Source organism: Brienomyrus brachyistius, chromosome 11 (assembly GCF_023856365.1).
Source record: "Brienomyrus brachyistius isolate T26 chromosome 11, BBRACH_0.4, whole genome shotgun sequence".
NCBI classification, from domain to species: Eukaryota; Metazoa; Chordata; class Actinopteri; order Osteoglossiformes; family Mormyridae; genus Brienomyrus; species Brienomyrus brachyistius.
The window spans coordinates 27,121,928-27,138,190 of record NC_064543.1 but is presented as its reverse complement, the minus strand read 5'-3'; the positions used below and the strand labels follow the sequence as shown (position 1 = coordinate 27,138,190).

Genomic DNA, 16,263 nt, shown 5'->3' with positions numbered 1-16,263 from the left:
GAAGCCAGATTCTGCCACATAAACAGCTGATACTAAATCGAAACTAAGATCCTGTGTCAGAATTAGAACTTGGACCAATCACATTGCTTCATATACACAGCTCACAATATGGTAGTTAGCCTCATATTTCAAATTCAGTTTTCCAGCTGTAATATCTTAACAAAAGCCAGCTGGTTTTAAATTAGATTGATATCCAGTACACAGGCAGCCGTGCACATCCAATATTCTTGCGGTTTGAGCCCTTTCACTATTTCTGCTTAATCTTGTTAGCAGCTATAAAAAATTGGCAATTTCAGTTGTATTGAGAGGCTATTTTGTCTAGCATTTTCAGTTGACGGCAACCGTTGCATTTAATTTTAATACTCATTGTAATACCAAGTGTTTGCATGTGTTTTCACTCATTTGCAGTCAGTGGTGCTGAGTGCTCATTCATAGCACAAATTGTAGAATAAATGGTCTATACACATCTACACATTTATTAGTAATTACACCAATTATTAATGTGCAATAAGTACATAAAGGGCCTATTAACTAAAACTAAATGAGACAGAGTGGACTGTGCACACCCCTTGATTCCCTCTGTTATTCAGTTTTCCAGCTCTAATATCTTTTTAGCAGAACCAGGCCGGGGGGGGGGGGGGGTTAACCACAGACTGTTGATGTCCAGTTCACTGGCAGCCCTGCACACTGATCACAATCTATATTTTCAAGCTATGCCTTTGACATCTCATCCCATGTTCTGATTGCTTCTGAGAGGGAAAAAGAAAATCACGTAACACCCTGGTTGATAAGTGTCAGCACCATCAACCCTCCAAACCCACTTGACTAGCTTGACCAGCCCATGAAATTCTTGCAAAACATGCCAGTCCCTGGCCATGCACAGGTGGAACCCCTAACTAATAGCAAATTAAGCCAATGAACAATAGATTTAAGTAACGACGAAGGTTTCCCCATACAAATGAGGTATTCCATTGCATAGGTACCCATAGTGCTGTGCATGTGACTTTTTATTCGATATCCGATATTGTGAAAACTGACTACATGGCAGTACAGAATAAATACGCAGTGCTGCAGTGTAAGCTTGGATTTGAGCTGCTCACACGTCTCAGCCTCCCAAAGTGGCTCAATGATTTGCTGTAGAGAACGAGGCTGCCTGCTAAAGGCAGAAGCCTGCTTTGTTAGTATCCTGCGGGGACAGGCTGGTTTTGCCCCAGTGGTCCTGCAGGAGTGCTTTCCCCAACTGGGAAAAGGTGAGAAGAAAATGTTACCTGTCCATTCTAAATTAGGTTATAACAGTAAAATATTTACAATATCCATTCCAGTAAGGAATGTGTTTATAAAATTAGAAGTACTGGGTTACCTTCAAACGCTGTGACAGGCTCTTCTTTCTGGGTCTTTAACTTTTCCATGTACTCCACCGCCTGGAAAATTAAGAAGGTGTAAAGCCCAATGACAGGAGATAGAGTGTCTCGCTTAGGTATGAGCCTCATTTACCTGCTGAATCTCCATTTTTCGTGCGTTCAGTTGCACCTGCTGTCTCTCCAGCTCATTCCTCTGCATTTGAAGTTCAGCCGCTTTCTGGTTGAGGTCATTTTCCTCCCGAGCTAAGCGCTCCTCGAATTCCCTCATCTCGTCGTCAGTGTATGCCTGGTTTTGTTCCAGGGTCTGACCACAGACATTAGATCAACACTAAAGCACCACTGCTACAATCTTATTACCAACCTATAATATATCACAACCAAGTTAAGTTACTTGCTTCACCATCAAAGCACAGTGTGTGAATTAGAGCAGTAATAGAAGGTTTGTGACATAATACTGTACCTCCCAACTGTCTGGCTCCAGAAACTCCCTCTTTTTCGTAGCTACCAGGAACTCCTGTAAGGAGACGAGTCGATCCTTGTTGGTGTCAACCTGTGGGGGGGGCATCAATAAATGCAACTTACTGAAAATATACAAATTCATTAAAAAGCTACATAAGAACTGGAGATTAGTGTTCTGTGTTTACATGGAAGCCCGTTGCCACCAGATAAAAAGTTTGCTTAATTGCAACTGTTTTTCAGAAATTCAGTTATTAGGCTACTACAAGTCCTAAGCAAACACTGGTGTCAGAAGAACAACTGAATAACTCAAACCAAGGCACATGCCAACATGAATTCCAAACTATATTACACTTGTGAATAATGTGTGTTTAGGATATATTCCTAAATAGCATTCTCTGGAGGAGATGATGCTGCCTGAATTGCAGTTAAAATAAAAGAATTGTGAGAAAAAGAAGTAATTCCAAGACATAAAGCCAAAATTGCAAGAAAAAAAAGTTGAAATTCTGAAAAGTAAAGTTGCAATTGAGCAAATTTTTTTTATGTGGCAGAAATGGGCTTCCATAGTGCTCAAGCATTTCCCAGCCATTCAGATTAACACCACCTCATTCATGACATGTTCCCTCATTCGCAGTCTCTCTTCCTCCATCTCAACCATGTCATCTTCTTCATTGGTAGGGTCGTAGATCTTTTCAAGCTAATAAAATCAGAAACATGCAAGTTATTTTTTTCCAAACACCCTTGAGTTTCAAACCTTCATCTTATGGAAGAATAAACCAGGCACCTCTTTTGTGAACAGTGATTCCAGTTCTTGTTCATCAAGATATCCATCTCCATTAGTGTCTGTAAGCCAAAACAAACACAGCATGTTCGTTTTTGTTCTGGGTGTCTTACACATAGATGAACCTATAAGTGGATGTAAGAAAATTTCAGCCAATCCAATGTTGTACTTACCATGCAGACTGAAGAAAGTCTTGGGGTCAAAATCCTCAGGGTCCAGGCCATCAGCTTCTTCCCACACTTCTTTCAGCTGGTCTTGGCTGCCCTATACATCAGAAAGCATCAAGTGGCATGACAGCATGAACCTGCCTGTTATAATTAAGATGCTGTGGGTTGTTGTGCCGTTTCCTTTTGCCATCTCCAGCAGGCCTACTGCACTCAGCACACATTACCGGGTGGTTGACTTTGGGGTGATCAGCGTGCTTTTTCCTCATCTCTTCATAGTGCTGCTCCTCCTTTCTTCTCTCCTCCTCATCCAGCATCTTTAGATGCTCCCTTCGCTCATGTTCCTTCATCATTTCGTACCTTTTGAATTCTTCATGACGTTCCTTGTCGAAATTCTCAAGATCATTTGTTGCCTTTAAGTGGTTTTTGTGGAAAGACACAAAAAAATCAATAGTAACTCAAAGTACATTCTCATTTGTAAATTCTATGCAAAATTCTAGCATTCTAGCACCGTGATCTACCTCATGCACTGTATTGAAAAAAGTATTGGGACACCCCTCCAAATCATTGAATTCAGGTGTTCCAATCACTTCCTAACCCCGGCTATATAAAATCAAGCACCTAAGCATGCAGACTGCTACTACAAACATTTGTGAGAGAATAGGTTATTCTCAGGAGCTCAGTGAATTCAAGCATGGTACCGTGATAGGATGCCACCTGTACAATAAATTCATTTGTGAAATTTTCTCGCTACTAAATATTCCATGGTCCACTGTTAGTGGTATTATAACAAAGGGAGTTTATAGGCAAAATTCACTTTTGGTGAATTGGATCATTCAGGTTTTTGACTAGTAATTTAACCACTAAGTTGCTCCAGCAAGTTACAAGATTGTCAGTGTTCACTGGAAAGCTTTAGAGACAATGAAGGAAATATGGTTTGTTCTGAAGTTAGACCATCCATGGTTTAATTTTCCCATGAAACAAAGCTTTCCTAGCAACACTGAACAGAAATGAATCTGAGCATTTTTTCAATTCGTTATCGGACTATAATACACAGCATTACAAACATGGAAGTTTGCGATCCTACTGATTTAATGAGACGATCCAAGTCTTCCACTTCAAAAGTGTGTGGATTCATGTGGTTCAGGTGTTCAAACTGTTTAAGCAGGAGCTGGTGATCCACAGTCATCTCTGGGACAGATTCAAAGAAGAGACACGGAGGATGCTGGGGATATTGAGTGTTTCCTTACCTTTTCAGTAAACAGTCACAACCAAATGCTCATATCCTACACACACTTTAACTAAGCAATACTAGGTGTCAACTCCACATCTGGAAATGTACATGATGACATTGTCATACAGTATCACACCATTTAGCCTCATTTAAACAGAGACGCCAACACAAGTTCTAAGTTAAGACTTCACATTGAGCAAATTACACTATTAGTCACTGATGACCAGAGGCGGTGGTAGTTAGGGCTGAGCAAAATATATTGGTGATTGATAATATCAGACAACTAACCCGGTGTTGATATTTCATAGTGACTGACCAACGATTATTGCCATTGTCGGGGAAGTAAGCAAAGGCTACACAATATAACAGAGGGATGTATGATTTGGCTCTGTTTGGCCTTCTAGTCTACATTTGCAACGCTATAAAAAATGTAGTTATTATACTGCAGCGTTTCACAAACATTGTCTATTGCAGTATTAATGTGTTAATGATTCTTTTACGTTGGGGAGTTTGAGGTTGTCACATCACCAAATTCTATCTTCTTGTCTGCAGCCAGAATGTCTGCTGTTCAAGTGCAACTTCTTGGTGGGAATGTTGAGCCTCCCAACTCATATGGACAGTTGAGCAAGACAAGTGCATAACATTCTCAACTGCCCTGCAAGACGACAGCCTTGATCGCCTAGCTATGAATTCTTTGCAGCTTCTTTCGTCTATGGGAAGGAGCAGCCTTCACAGGCTACAGCCAAAACTTGAGATTAAAAAAATAAAGAACCATTAATTTTTATATGAACCTGACTGGGCTATTAATTAATTTTAAAAGTCTGTCCGTTGTGTTAGTGAACCTATTTTATTAAGGGCACGAAGCAGGGAACAACCCAGGTTGGGGGGCAGCCCATCGCAGGGCACACATGCACTCCTAGGGGCATGTCTTTGGACTGTGGGGGGAAACCGAAGTACCCGGAGGAAACCCCACGATGACATGGGGAGAACATGCAAACTCCACACACATGCAACCCAAGCGGAGACTCGAACCCGAGTCCCAGAGGTGTGAGGCAACAGTGCTAACCACCATTCCACCCCTCCTATTTAACTATCACAGCATAATAGTTTAAGTTTCTTTTCTTAGGTCACAATCCAGTTGAATTTGCTTTATTTCACAGTAGGGCTTGGCAAGTTTTATCTTCGTGGAACTGATTTATGGCCCATCATGTTTGTACATTCTGTTCACATTTAATAAAACAGAAAGGGCTACATTAATGCAGAGCTGCAACTATTGATCAGAAGTGACTAGTCAGCAGTGGGGGGGATGGATGACTCAATATTATCGTTTATGCAAAACTATCTACATCTACTTGACAGTACTGCTCCATTATTAACCACCCTGCACATCTCTCTACAGCAGATAAAGGACCGGATGGATGTGCCAGGACTGTGTGCTGCTCTGACACACATCACAGTCTACAGTCTGGTGGATCATACATACCTCCGCCACCTTCCTGGTCCTGCTTGGCTTTGATTAACATCCTTAAGCGGTTCACCTCTTGCCTTTTCAACTCATCCAGCCTTGTTCTCACATGATGGCTGACAAAGTCCAGCTCTTTGGCTAGTTTTCCTTGCTGTTTGAAATGCAAATTCCATACTCAACACTGTATAAAATGTAACTAAGAAAATGATTTCATGAGAAGAACTAAAATATTAAACAATAAGTAAAAATCTTTGTTCCCTTTCTCGAACTGTAAGCATCCAATTTACCCTCACCCCCAATACATGGCAAGAGAGACTGGGTTTGAAAAGGACTATATACAAGTATATACTGATTTATAACCTTAAACAAGCAAAATAGGTAAGTACCAAACCATTCAACATACCTTAATGTCATCCATGTTTGTGTTATGAAGCTTCTCTCTGAAATGCTGATCTTCTTCCAGAAAATCGATGACTTCCCTGAGATAACGGTCATAGTGCAGTCCAGTATCCTGGTACGAAAATTTTATTAAAATTAAAATTTGACACATTTTATACAAATAATGATATACTTTCACTGTTTATACGAATGAAAAAAACCCTGCATAAACAATCTCCCAAAAACAGAAACATTTATTACATACGTAAGATTTGACCTCATACTTCTATTTAGGCATAGCATGTAAGCAGTTGAAATTAATGAAGCCTTACAGCATCTAGATGTGTAACATAAGGTTACATCCCAAGTTAATGCAAGTCATTATAAATCACATCCACTCTTAATAAGATGTATTACCTATTAGAATTTCCCTTAGTAAATGAGTTAAATAATCAGAAATGTGGCATAGTTTGTGACTTTCACCTCATAGCTGGTGGCACTGGTAACATTTTCCTGTCACTTTATAAACCAGGGTATGTTGCATAGTGTTTAGGAAACCGCTATCAGGGCGGGTGTTATTTCGCAGGGCGCCCACAAAGCTTACCACATTCTGTGGGGGGCCTTGGAGGTTTTCCTGGGGAATCTCCTCCTTGTCCTTTCCCGTATTAAGAGGCACGGCCTCCAAGCCGAACAGACTCAAGAGTAAAAAACTGCAGGGGCACCAGCCCCAGGTCCGCCGCATCTGAAAATGCCCGCATCTCCGTTTTACATCAGGATCCCAGTACCCGACCCGTCTACCACTAAAGACGGCGCTGGAGTAAGCATGGATATAGTTTTGTACAGTTTGAAAATCACCTTCGGTATCAATCAATAAAAGGGCAAAGTAATGGGCACTTTCATTGTTGGATGGCAGATCTGTTATTTGGACTGGGAGTAAACATCTTGCAAAAGCGAAAGACGAATTCAGTACATCTCGCGCTTTTTCTGCATATGAAATAGCTGGATACATTTAATATTATAGGCTGCAAAGTATACTATGTTAATTTATTTATCAATGTCACTGACAGAGTAGGTTTTCTTCCTCTCCATATAATAACAAGAGTCAGAATAGTGCAAAAACAGGCTCCGTTAAATCCGCTATATGACGAGCGATCAATATAATTATTTTTCAACTACACATTGTATTTCTCCGCTTTATGAACAGTAATAAACAGGCGTTTGTTCAGCCGCCTTGTCGGGTTACAAATGCAGACTTACTTTTTCAGGCAAGTGGATATAAAACAAGTTTGTCTTCCAGCTTTTCCTTAATCTTAGGATTTCTCTTTTTCGCTGTAAAGGACCCCCTCTTGAATAGTAGTTAATTTTTAAACAAGCTACCTCTTAGCAGCACACTACGTGAAGCACCTAAACCAAACCTCCGCCTTTAACTAAATTAATTGGCTAAACTTGTGGTTTTTCCACCGCTGTGAAGTTTAATTTTGGCAGCCTATTGAGCAACTGCTGTGTCAGTTAAATGGCTGGCAAGTCCGATTCCCTATCAAGTTGCGTTGTAGTTACGAGTCCCGGCAAGTGCTGAGAAGGCACCGTTAAACCCTACCAAAAATACCTTTATTAACAATATTCCGCGTAATTCTGCATCTTGGAGATTGTAGTATTTAAATAGCACAAATTAATTTGGAATTAACGTTCGGTTTCGGTGTGAGATGCCTGCAAAATAATACGCCGTAAAAGATATTCATTGGAATGAAATCCTCATGAAATCGCATCTTACGAAATATTCGCGTTGTATTTTGAGCACTAGCATTTAGTCAGTGGCTGCGTCGCTTATTACTCCTGGGCTACATTTTTCTATTGTAAATTTGACTTTTTGACTAAGTTTAAACAAATCTTAAAATGGGTTTTGGGGATGTTCAAAACGGTTCGTGTTAATGATCTCTGGACCTTATCACTGATGGATCATACAAAAGCTGACACCAACTGAGATCACAAAGTTTATAGTTCAACAGAATGGTAGCACTGTACAGTTATGCTTCCCTGTTGTTTCCCTTCAGTCTTGCCTCAGTTATTTAGTATACTACCAAGATCAAATTTAACCGATTTGTACAAGGAGTGAACTGCAAGGAAAGCCCCGATTAATAGTATTGAAGATTTTGCAACTGAACGGTCACTACAGACGTATCAATCATATACTGCGGGTGTGTCTCTGTGGGGTCCACTTAATGCGATAAACAGACAGAAATCGTACGGCTAATAGCAGACGAAAACGATTCATACTCAACAAGCTCGCCTATTACTTTTCGTTGATCATAACCTTCTACCTGACGGCGCCGCCGTCGTGATGCCATTTCCGGCGGGGGGGGGTAACATCCTGGCAGCCTCGTTCTGATCTTCCTCTTCCTCTTCCTCTCGAACGCCATCATGGGTCGTATGCACGCTCCAGGGTAAGATTCGGTTTTATTTGAAAAATACATTCTTTATTTTATATTCTCAGGGTATCGCAAGCTACATATACGGAGTTGTACAATATTTTAAGAGGTCCATAAGAAAGTGTTTTTCATTCACCATCTATATCTCCCGTTACTTGTTAACGCTGCATGCCCCATGTGGCGTTTTCCTCAGGAAAATGGTCCGATTTGATTTCTGTGTAAGTCACGAATAGGAATTAATGTATTGGTCTGTTTGTAGTCAGGTTCGATGTCGCAGTAACGGACATTTCGTAGTAAGACGGACACTTATAAACGAGCTTTAGCCAGTTGAAAAGCTGACGAATCGGTCATGGGCGATGAAGGCCGCGTGGCAGTCTGTGTTCCTCGGGGTGGTTGGTGGAGGCGCATATTGCTGACTGTCTGTGCTGCAAGTCAGCTATAGCTGTCAGCACCCTTCTTTGTTTCTCATACAGATTTGTTCATTTTGTTTTTTACGAATTTGAGAAATTAAGTGAAATAACGTAACATTTCTCTTATGTTATCCTTACAGAAAGGGCTTGTCCCAGTCGGCGCTGCCATACCGACGCAGTGTTCCCACTGTGAGTTCCTAACATGCAACCATAGAATTCAGTGTTACCATGATCATTGTGTTTGTACAGTTATCAAGTTATTCTCTCTCTCTCTCTAGTGGCTGAAACTGACATCTGACGATGTGAAAGAACAGATCTTCAAGCTGGCAAAGAAGGGCCTGACTCCCTCTCAGATTGGTAAATCACCCTGATTGATTTTTTTTTAATTTTATTGATGGTGTGTGTGTGTGTGTGTGTGTGTGTGTGTGTGTGTGTGGGGGGGGGGGTCTGGTAGGTGAAACATCAGGGCTAATTGCACTGGTTTTGTCAGAAGTGTTTTTCCATCGATCTATTTGCCTTAGATTGAGTGTTGAATATCAGTAGACTTTACTGTTACTTACAATTACTATTAATGCAGTGTAGTGTCTGGTTGTAAATAATGTTCTGCTTAATCTTTTAGTTCTTGGTAATTTGAAAAATGCCCTTCATCCATTAATCATTGTAAATTGTAATCTTGCCTATTTCTCCAAGTTGACCAAAATGTGCATTAATTTCACTTTTTATTTACCTCGATATTGTCCTTCATTTTTAAGTTGATTGCACATTATAATACATGTTTGGTGATTAGTTTGATAGTTTGTGGGTGCTGCTGCTGATTCTGGTGCTGATGTAGTATGTCTACAAAAACTGTTCAGAGTAAATTTTAAATGCTAAGAGTTTGATGTGTGGGTCATTTTCATTGCTTAGAATGTAAACCTGCTTTTTATCTTGGTCTGCTCAGTCTTTAAGGCATTTCATAAATGTTTTTGAGTGACCCGGTTTGAATCAAATGTAGATTATAATATTTGTTTAGCTAACTATATTCAGTTTGAACTTCACTTTTTAAATGTTTTTAGAAGGGAATCTGCAATTTGTAAGATTTACAGAATGTTAAAGACTGAAGTTTGGATGGATCTGAACATGCACAGTAATGAGGCAGGGCAAATTGTTTCATTGTGACATTCAGAAAACTGAATATTGAAAAAGCATTGTTGCATCCACCAAAATCTACATTAATTTAATTTTTCATGTACTTCTGTATTGTCTGTCATTTTTTAAAGGTGGTTGCACATGCATCAGTCATTAACTCGGGGTATATCCAAAATTGCATACTTGCACAGTAGATGCTGGATTTTGTCAGAAGCTTATGACTTGACTGTTAATGCAATACATTTTGTGTGTATGCATGAGAACAGTATGCATGCATTCAAATACACGGTGGTCACCATCTTGTATATTACCAGACCCCATGGTTACCAATGACGTGGTTTGACCCCTCTGAAACTTAGTGTCAACCAAAAATGCATATTCGTGTCAATTTATGCAACTGGGCATTATTTTCTACTTAAATTTGTACAGAGACGGCACATCCTCCACATTTTCACAAAAATTTGAGTGAGTGACATTCCTCTTCTCTGGTTGTAGCTCCAGTGGCCTTGTGGGATTGCTTAACATCCACTGGTTGTGCATTTTGTAAACTGTAGTATGTCAACGGGATACCAGTCGCCTACAGTCTCATATATATATATATGCTGAAGATGTGGACACGCTGCTCACTTTCCATTCTGCATTTCGTCTGTTATATAGCAACCAAGTATGAAGTTTGGGACACACCTTTGAACTAATTTTGTTGCACTATAAACCGCTGATCTCAGTCTTCTATTCAGCAGCTGTTCCTTTCGGTCTTGATAGAGTGCAGTGTCTCTGATGCGTCTGTTCCAGGTGTCATCCTGAGGGACTCCCACGGTGTGGCTCAGGTGCGCTTTGTCACAGGCAACAAAATCCTCAGGATCCTTAAGTCCAAGGGTCTGGCGCCTGACCTGCCTGAGGACCTCTACCACCTGATCAAGAAGGCTGTTGCCGTGAGGAAGCACTTGGAACGCAACAGAAAGGTTTGCTACCCTGTGTCTAGCATACTAAAGCCTTTAATTCTGGAGACCCCAGATACCACATAACTTGTCTGAACCCATTGTTTGCCTTTGAAATTTCAATGTAGGATATTGAAATTAATTTATTGGTTTGTCTTTTTTAATAGGACAAGGATGCCAAATTTCGCCTGATTCTTGTCGAGAGCAGGATCCACAGACTGGCTCGTTACTATAAGACTAAGAGAGTCCTCCCACCCAACTGGAAGTAGTATGTACAAAGCTTATTTCTTAAACAGTCAGGTTAAGGAGTTTCCTTCTAAATCGCTCCTGTAATGTATAGGTCTCTGTGTTCTCTAAATGATTTTAGAGCCTAACGAGCACATTTCATTGTCCCATTCTCCACCTGTGAGAGATGAGATATTTCTGATGTGCCAGATCAATACTGGAGGTCAATTAGCAGAGTGGCTACAAAGTGCCATTCCTGCCAGTCCCCTTCGTACAGCTCTGTGGCCCTAAATTTATGATTCTGCTGAGAAAGCAGTTAATCCTGTGTTTAATTTTCTACATACAGGATTCAAACCATAGGCCTGTAGGCTGTTAAACTGGGACAGTCCCACTGCGTACGCTTAACGTTAATTATCTCACTAAATGAAATTTAAGGTATAGTTAACGTCAGTGTTTCTCAACCTTGTCCTTGGGGACCCCAAGACCTTCCATGATTTTGCTTGTTCTCTGCTCCTTGTCCACATTTTTGGTACTGGGAGATTGGGGGGGGGGGGCAAAAACATGAATTGTCTGGGGGTCCACAAGGACCATTTTGAGTGACACTGCTTTACGTTGTGAGGGCCGATGTGATGGCTGGGCTTCTTACCTGTCACTGATTTGATGTCTCTCTTAATCCACAGTGAATCCTCTACGGCTTCTGCTCTGGTGGCATAAATTTCTTTGCTTTTTTTGACCAATAAATCTTGTTTGGATGAAAACCTTGTCTTGTCTTATTTTGTACATTGGTTGCTGACTTGGTTGGTTTCTTTAATATAAAAATGGGTTATTCAAGCGTTGAGTATGCAGTTGTCATGCAGCCTACTTGAAGGGAAAAGTCTACATTTGTGTTAATGTAAAATGAGCTCTGAGTATGACAGGTTGTAGCCTATTCCTGTGTTATAACTGACAATCTGTATGCAGAGTAGCGCCTGTGTAGTACAGTAGAACTTGCATTGGGTACTCTGTACAGTTGGAAACCCTTCAAAGTTAGGGTCAGCTGTCACCCTTGACAGGTGATTAAGTCAGCTTCACAACAGGGGGTGTGACCCTCTGTGCTATAGGTTTGTGTCAGAAATCCTTAGGTGAAGCTTATTGGTGGATACTTAAGGACTGTGAAGATTCAGCAGCCTGTCATACCGCAATACTGAGCTGTACTACCACAGTCATCAAAAGAAAGTGTAGCCAAGTGCGTTCAGATTCAGGTCTCGACCCCTGGTTTGAAGCCTGTGGAAATACCCTGATTGGTGTAATTTACTGAGGATGCCCCCCTGCCCTGCCCAGTCTTCGACATGATAAACAGTCAGGCCTTGTGTATCTCCAGGGGCAGGAATGAGCAACCCTGATAGAGAGTGAGCTCTGGCTGTGAGGTCTCTGTCCCCATCAGCCTTTAGTTGTACTGGTGTTCAAGTCTAGGTTTTTTCTGTCATAGTTGGGCCTGTGACAGTGGCATCATCTGCAAATTTAACCATGCAGTTGCTGCTGTTTTGTCACAAGTGATTTGAGAGTACAGTGTATCATTACTGCTTTAAATTGTCAGAAAAGTACATCCATCTATCTTGCAACCACTTACCTTGGTCAAGGTCATGGGGGGGGTGCTGGATGGGATGCAAATTTTAAGGATCCAGATTAAGCAATTATTTGCACCCTTAAAGAGAGATTAAGGTCTATTGGTCATACTTCCATCCATGGGGAATCCGGAACCCATCCCAGAAGCTATGGACACGAGGCAGGGAACAACCCAGGATGGGGGGCCAGCCCATTGCACGGCACACTTACACACCATTTACTCACACGTTTACTCCTACGGGCAATTTAGTAACTCCAATTAGCCTCAGCATGTGTTTGGACTCTGGGGGGAAATCAGAGTACCCAGAGGAAATGAACATGCAAACTCCAGGCGGAGACTCGAACCCGGGTCCCCGAGGTGTGAGGCAACAGTGCGAACCACTGCACCACCATGCCGCCCCCTTGGTCATAATTGCGGTAAGTGTAATGAGACTATTGGCCACACGGGGGCATTATTTGACAAACTACAATGATTTTTTTTTTTTTTTTTAAATCTGTATTTTTAATCCGTGGTCCTTGCCCCTAGAGATCTACCACCCTGCATAGCCCTAATTTAACATGCCTGATACACATAATCAGCCCCTTCAGTAGCATCTCACTATTAGAACATAGCTGGCTCCAATACTAATCTGTATCACGCATGTTAAATTAGGGCTGCACTAAGCAGGGTGTTAGGTCGCCAGGAGCAGGGCTGCTGAGCACTGATCTAAATCATGGTAAATGCTTGCACATGAACTTTCATTTTGATAAGACCTAACTTTAGTTATTAAAAAAAGATATGCTGATATGAAATTGGACTTCATTCTGTAGGTCTGTTATTTTCACAATGCCACAGAGATTGCACTATATCCATGAAACAAGTAATGTTTTCACATTATTGTGTATTAATCCTTGAGGAAACTGCACTGCTTCAGTACATTCAAGGAAACACTACTATGGGATTGCAGGCAAATTTTAATACGTGTCTTACAAATGTACAATGCCTGTATGAGCCTAAAATAAGAGAAGCACGAAAATGTTTATGTTACTCTAATGCTACTTGATATATTTGGTCTGTATTACAAGAAAATCCAGCTTGGATTTTTGCTTAGCTTCCACTTGAAAGACATTTTGTTCTAATGCATTAGACTCTTATTAAGCCGCATGCACTTTACATGATTTATTGATGCAGGGTTATTGAGGAGAAAGTTTGTAAGGTCTGCCTGGTAATATCATTGTTATGTAAGCATCTCCAGTGAACCCAGGCATGCATTATTTAAGCTACATTTACATAAGAGACAAAGAGAAATCTCACTGAGTGTGTGAGTGTGTGCGTGCTCGTGTGTGTGCACGCGCATTCCAGAAGCGGCACTTTAGAGCACGCCACCCGCGCGGGGATTATGCAGTCACTGTGCGTGTGTCAGGGCTGCGGGCACTGCGTCTGATGCTGTCCTCTGCCACAATCAGAACGGGAGGGGGGCAAAGGGAGGTCCTTGCATTTAATTGGCTGCTCGGCAGCTGCCTCCTGCAAGGGGGGGGGGGGGGGGGGGGCATTAACATCGAGTCACCTTGACGCACCATGGATCACCGGCAGCAGAGCGACGGCCATCACGTCGCAAAGCCGTACGGGACAGTGCCAGGCTCCTGTCAAAAACATTCTGGAAGTTTTGTAAGGCTCTTGCTGGGACTGTTCAGCAGTCTGCCCCCCCCCCCCAGTCTGTGGCTATGGGCACAGCTGGAGTCTGTTGACACTGCCGCCTGGTCAGTGTGGCAAGCAGGAGGCCACATGGTGACATCAAGCATCTCTGGTCTCTATCACCTTGTCTTTCCTATTTTGAAAAGTGTCAGGCTTTACAGAGTGTGACACTCAAAGGACTACAGAGCCAGGATCCTGCTGCACTGGGGTGTTTCCCTCTCCTTCCTAAAGCGCCGTGCAGGCAGGTCTGCTCAGAAGATGAAGCACCTGACTTCCACGGCAGTCTGTGATTTTTGTAGTGCATCACTTTGCACACAGTTGAATACTCACTGAAAAATTCCGATGCGTAAAAAGCACTGGCTGATGGAAATTTTATTTGCCACTTGATCCCTTAAATGGCCCTGAGGATTTATTACTGTGTTTACCACTGGAAATGCACCACAACTAATTGGCTGATATGTGTAACGTATACAAATCCCATCTTGTGTGACTGTCACTTTTTACATTTTAGGAATATAAAGAAATCCAACTTACGAAAAAATTAAATGTTATCACCAAAAACCACAATGGGGATGCAACCAGACTTTAGGCAAACTCAGGGGTGATTGTCTGGACAAAACTGTTGTTCTGTCATTTTTAAAAACCCACATGAGACCAAAACACCACAATATCCTTCTAAAACCAAATGTCCTGTTCCGGTTGTAAGCTGAACTAGCTTAACTAGAGATAAACTAGAAGGCTTGTAGGTGATATTTCTCCATACATTTGCTACCCCCAAAAGAAATAATCAAGGTAAAGTTTCAGTAAACTGAAAATGCTAACTCCAGTGTAAAATGAGCCAGCTTGTTTGACATTCTCCTTATGCTTCTCCCTGTCTCCTAAAATAGCACCAGGTAACAATAGGAAAGCAAAGGCAAAGCTGCATTCATGGCGAACACAGGATAGGGCTGGTCCAGTGAAAGAGCCTTAATGCTGGGCCATCACACTGCACTGGTACATTTCAAGCTGCCCAGATGTAGCAGGGCATTCTACTTAAGTGCCTCTATAATGTAATATAAGCATATGTGTGTCTTCTATATACTTCAACTTTCATTATCATATGCATGCAGTGCAACACTCCAATGTCATCAGATGACAGAGAGTCTCATGTAACGGATAAACCCTGATATTGCAGTACTGCCACAGCCTTTAATGTGGAGGAACATTGTTGACCGATAACACATACGCCATACATAAGCCTGACATCATTTCTTTATAGTCAACATTCTTATTATTTAAATTATTCGTTTGTTGCAATATACCACAGAGTTCGTGCATTTTGTATCTCCAGCTTCACAGACAGTCACCAATACTTCGCTTAAGTTACATTAAAAATTCATCCAAAAAGACCACGTTCACTGGATGAAAAGCGTCCCTTGTTCTTCGGCTATTGCGGGTCTATTGATGATACTGCTGTTATACCGCGTCCACGAACGGGATACGGGACGGAGTCTGTACTGCAGGAAGACGTAAGTTTAACATCCTGACTGGAGGTGGCGATTGGCTAACAAAGGCTGGGGTAATTAAGCTCACTTAGCAAACCCTCGTACACACAAGAGTCATTTAGCTTAAAATCACTGCATATATTTCTCTAATGTAGATCAGCATTGCTGCAGGAAATAATGCAGCAATAAAAAGACGAGCTGATGACAAATCGTTTCTCTTGCCGCTGTCAGACAGCAACCTGCAGGCATCAGACAAGCCTGTAGTAACCAGTTACCCAGGTAGGTTATCCAGGGGCATAGCTATTTAGATTTATTCCAGTTCATCTCAGTTTTGACGTCCTTAATGTTTTAACGTGGCACTCGTTTAGTTTTAGTATAGACTAAGTATTGCGAGATGTGGTCACGTCTAAAGAATTCAAGGTTTGATACTTGCGGTTTCACAGCGATGCGTTTACAGCGTCTTCTGTGGTGTCCGGGACGCTGGGAAATGTGCGAGCTCATCACATCTCCATGCTTTTTAATCCTCGGCTCTA

General features: G+C 41.6%; 2 protein-coding genes and 1 non-coding gene across 3 annotated transcripts; 2 read left to right on the top strand and 1 right to left on the bottom strand.

Moving 5' to 3' along the window:
* Positions 1-959: 959 nt before the first annotated feature.
* Positions 960-7,972, bottom strand: LOC125751687 (nucleobindin-2-like). Its single transcript, XM_049030843.1, has 13 exons — positions 7,097-7,972; positions 6,444-6,581; positions 5,865-5,972; positions 5,480-5,612; positions 3,850-3,953; positions 2,990-3,175; positions 2,772-2,862; positions 2,602-2,660; positions 2,422-2,514; positions 1,822-1,911; positions 1,495-1,665; positions 1,361-1,421; positions 960-1,240 (listed from the first exon to the last, which is right to left on the bottom strand). Exons 2-13 carry the CDS (start codon positions 6,579-6,581, stop codon positions 1,179-1,181), a joined length of 1,296 nt encoding a protein of 431 aa, XP_048886800.1. The 5' UTR covers positions 7,097-7,972; the 3' UTR covers positions 960-1,178.
* A 170-nt stretch (positions 7,973-8,142) lies between these two features.
* On the top strand, positions 8,143-11,724 carry LOC125751691 (40S ribosomal protein S13). Its single transcript, XM_049030850.1, has 6 exons — positions 8,143-8,280; positions 8,816-8,864; positions 8,954-9,032; positions 10,596-10,765; positions 10,909-11,009; positions 11,647-11,724. Exons 1-6 carry the CDS (start codon positions 8,258-8,260, stop codon positions 11,678-11,680), a joined length of 456 nt encoding a protein of 151 aa, XP_048886807.1. The 5' UTR covers positions 8,143-8,257; the 3' UTR covers positions 11,681-11,724.
* Positions 11,117-11,245, top strand: LOC125704325 (small nucleolar RNA SNORA19). Its single transcript, XR_007381092.1, has one exon. It is a non-coding gene; the product is annotated as a small nucleolar RNA SNORA19 (small nucleolar RNA).
* Positions 11,725-16,263: the final 4,539 nt, after the last annotated feature.

What these genes read in the sequence shown, in the direction of transcription:
- LOC125751687 (XM_049030843.1), bottom strand. Translation starts at nt 6,581, where the DNA reads ATGCGGCGGACCTGGGGCTGGTGCCCCTGCAGTTTTTTACTCTTGAGT. An exon ending in CAAACATGGATGACATTAAG is followed by an intron (nt 5,613 to 5,864) that starts GTATGTTGAATG and finishes CATTTCAAACAG; the next exon opens with CAAGGAAAACTAGCCAAAGA. An exon ending in GACTTTCTTCAGTCTGCATG is followed by an intron (nt 2,661 to 2,771) that starts GTAAGTACAACA and finishes TTTGGCTTACAG; the next exon opens with ACACTAATGGAGATGGATAT.
- LOC125751691 (XM_049030850.1), top strand. Translation starts at nt 8,258, where the DNA reads ATGGGTCGTATGCACGCTCCAGG. An exon ending in CCTGACTCCCTCTCAGATTG is followed by an intron (nt 9,033 to 10,595) that starts GTAAATCACCCT and finishes CGTCTGTTCCAG; the next exon opens with GTGTCATCCTGAGGGACTCC. An exon ending in ACTTGGAACGCAACAGAAAG is followed by an intron (nt 10,766 to 10,908) that starts GTTTGCTACCCT and finishes CTTTTTTAATAG; the next exon opens with GACAAGGATGCCAAATTTCG.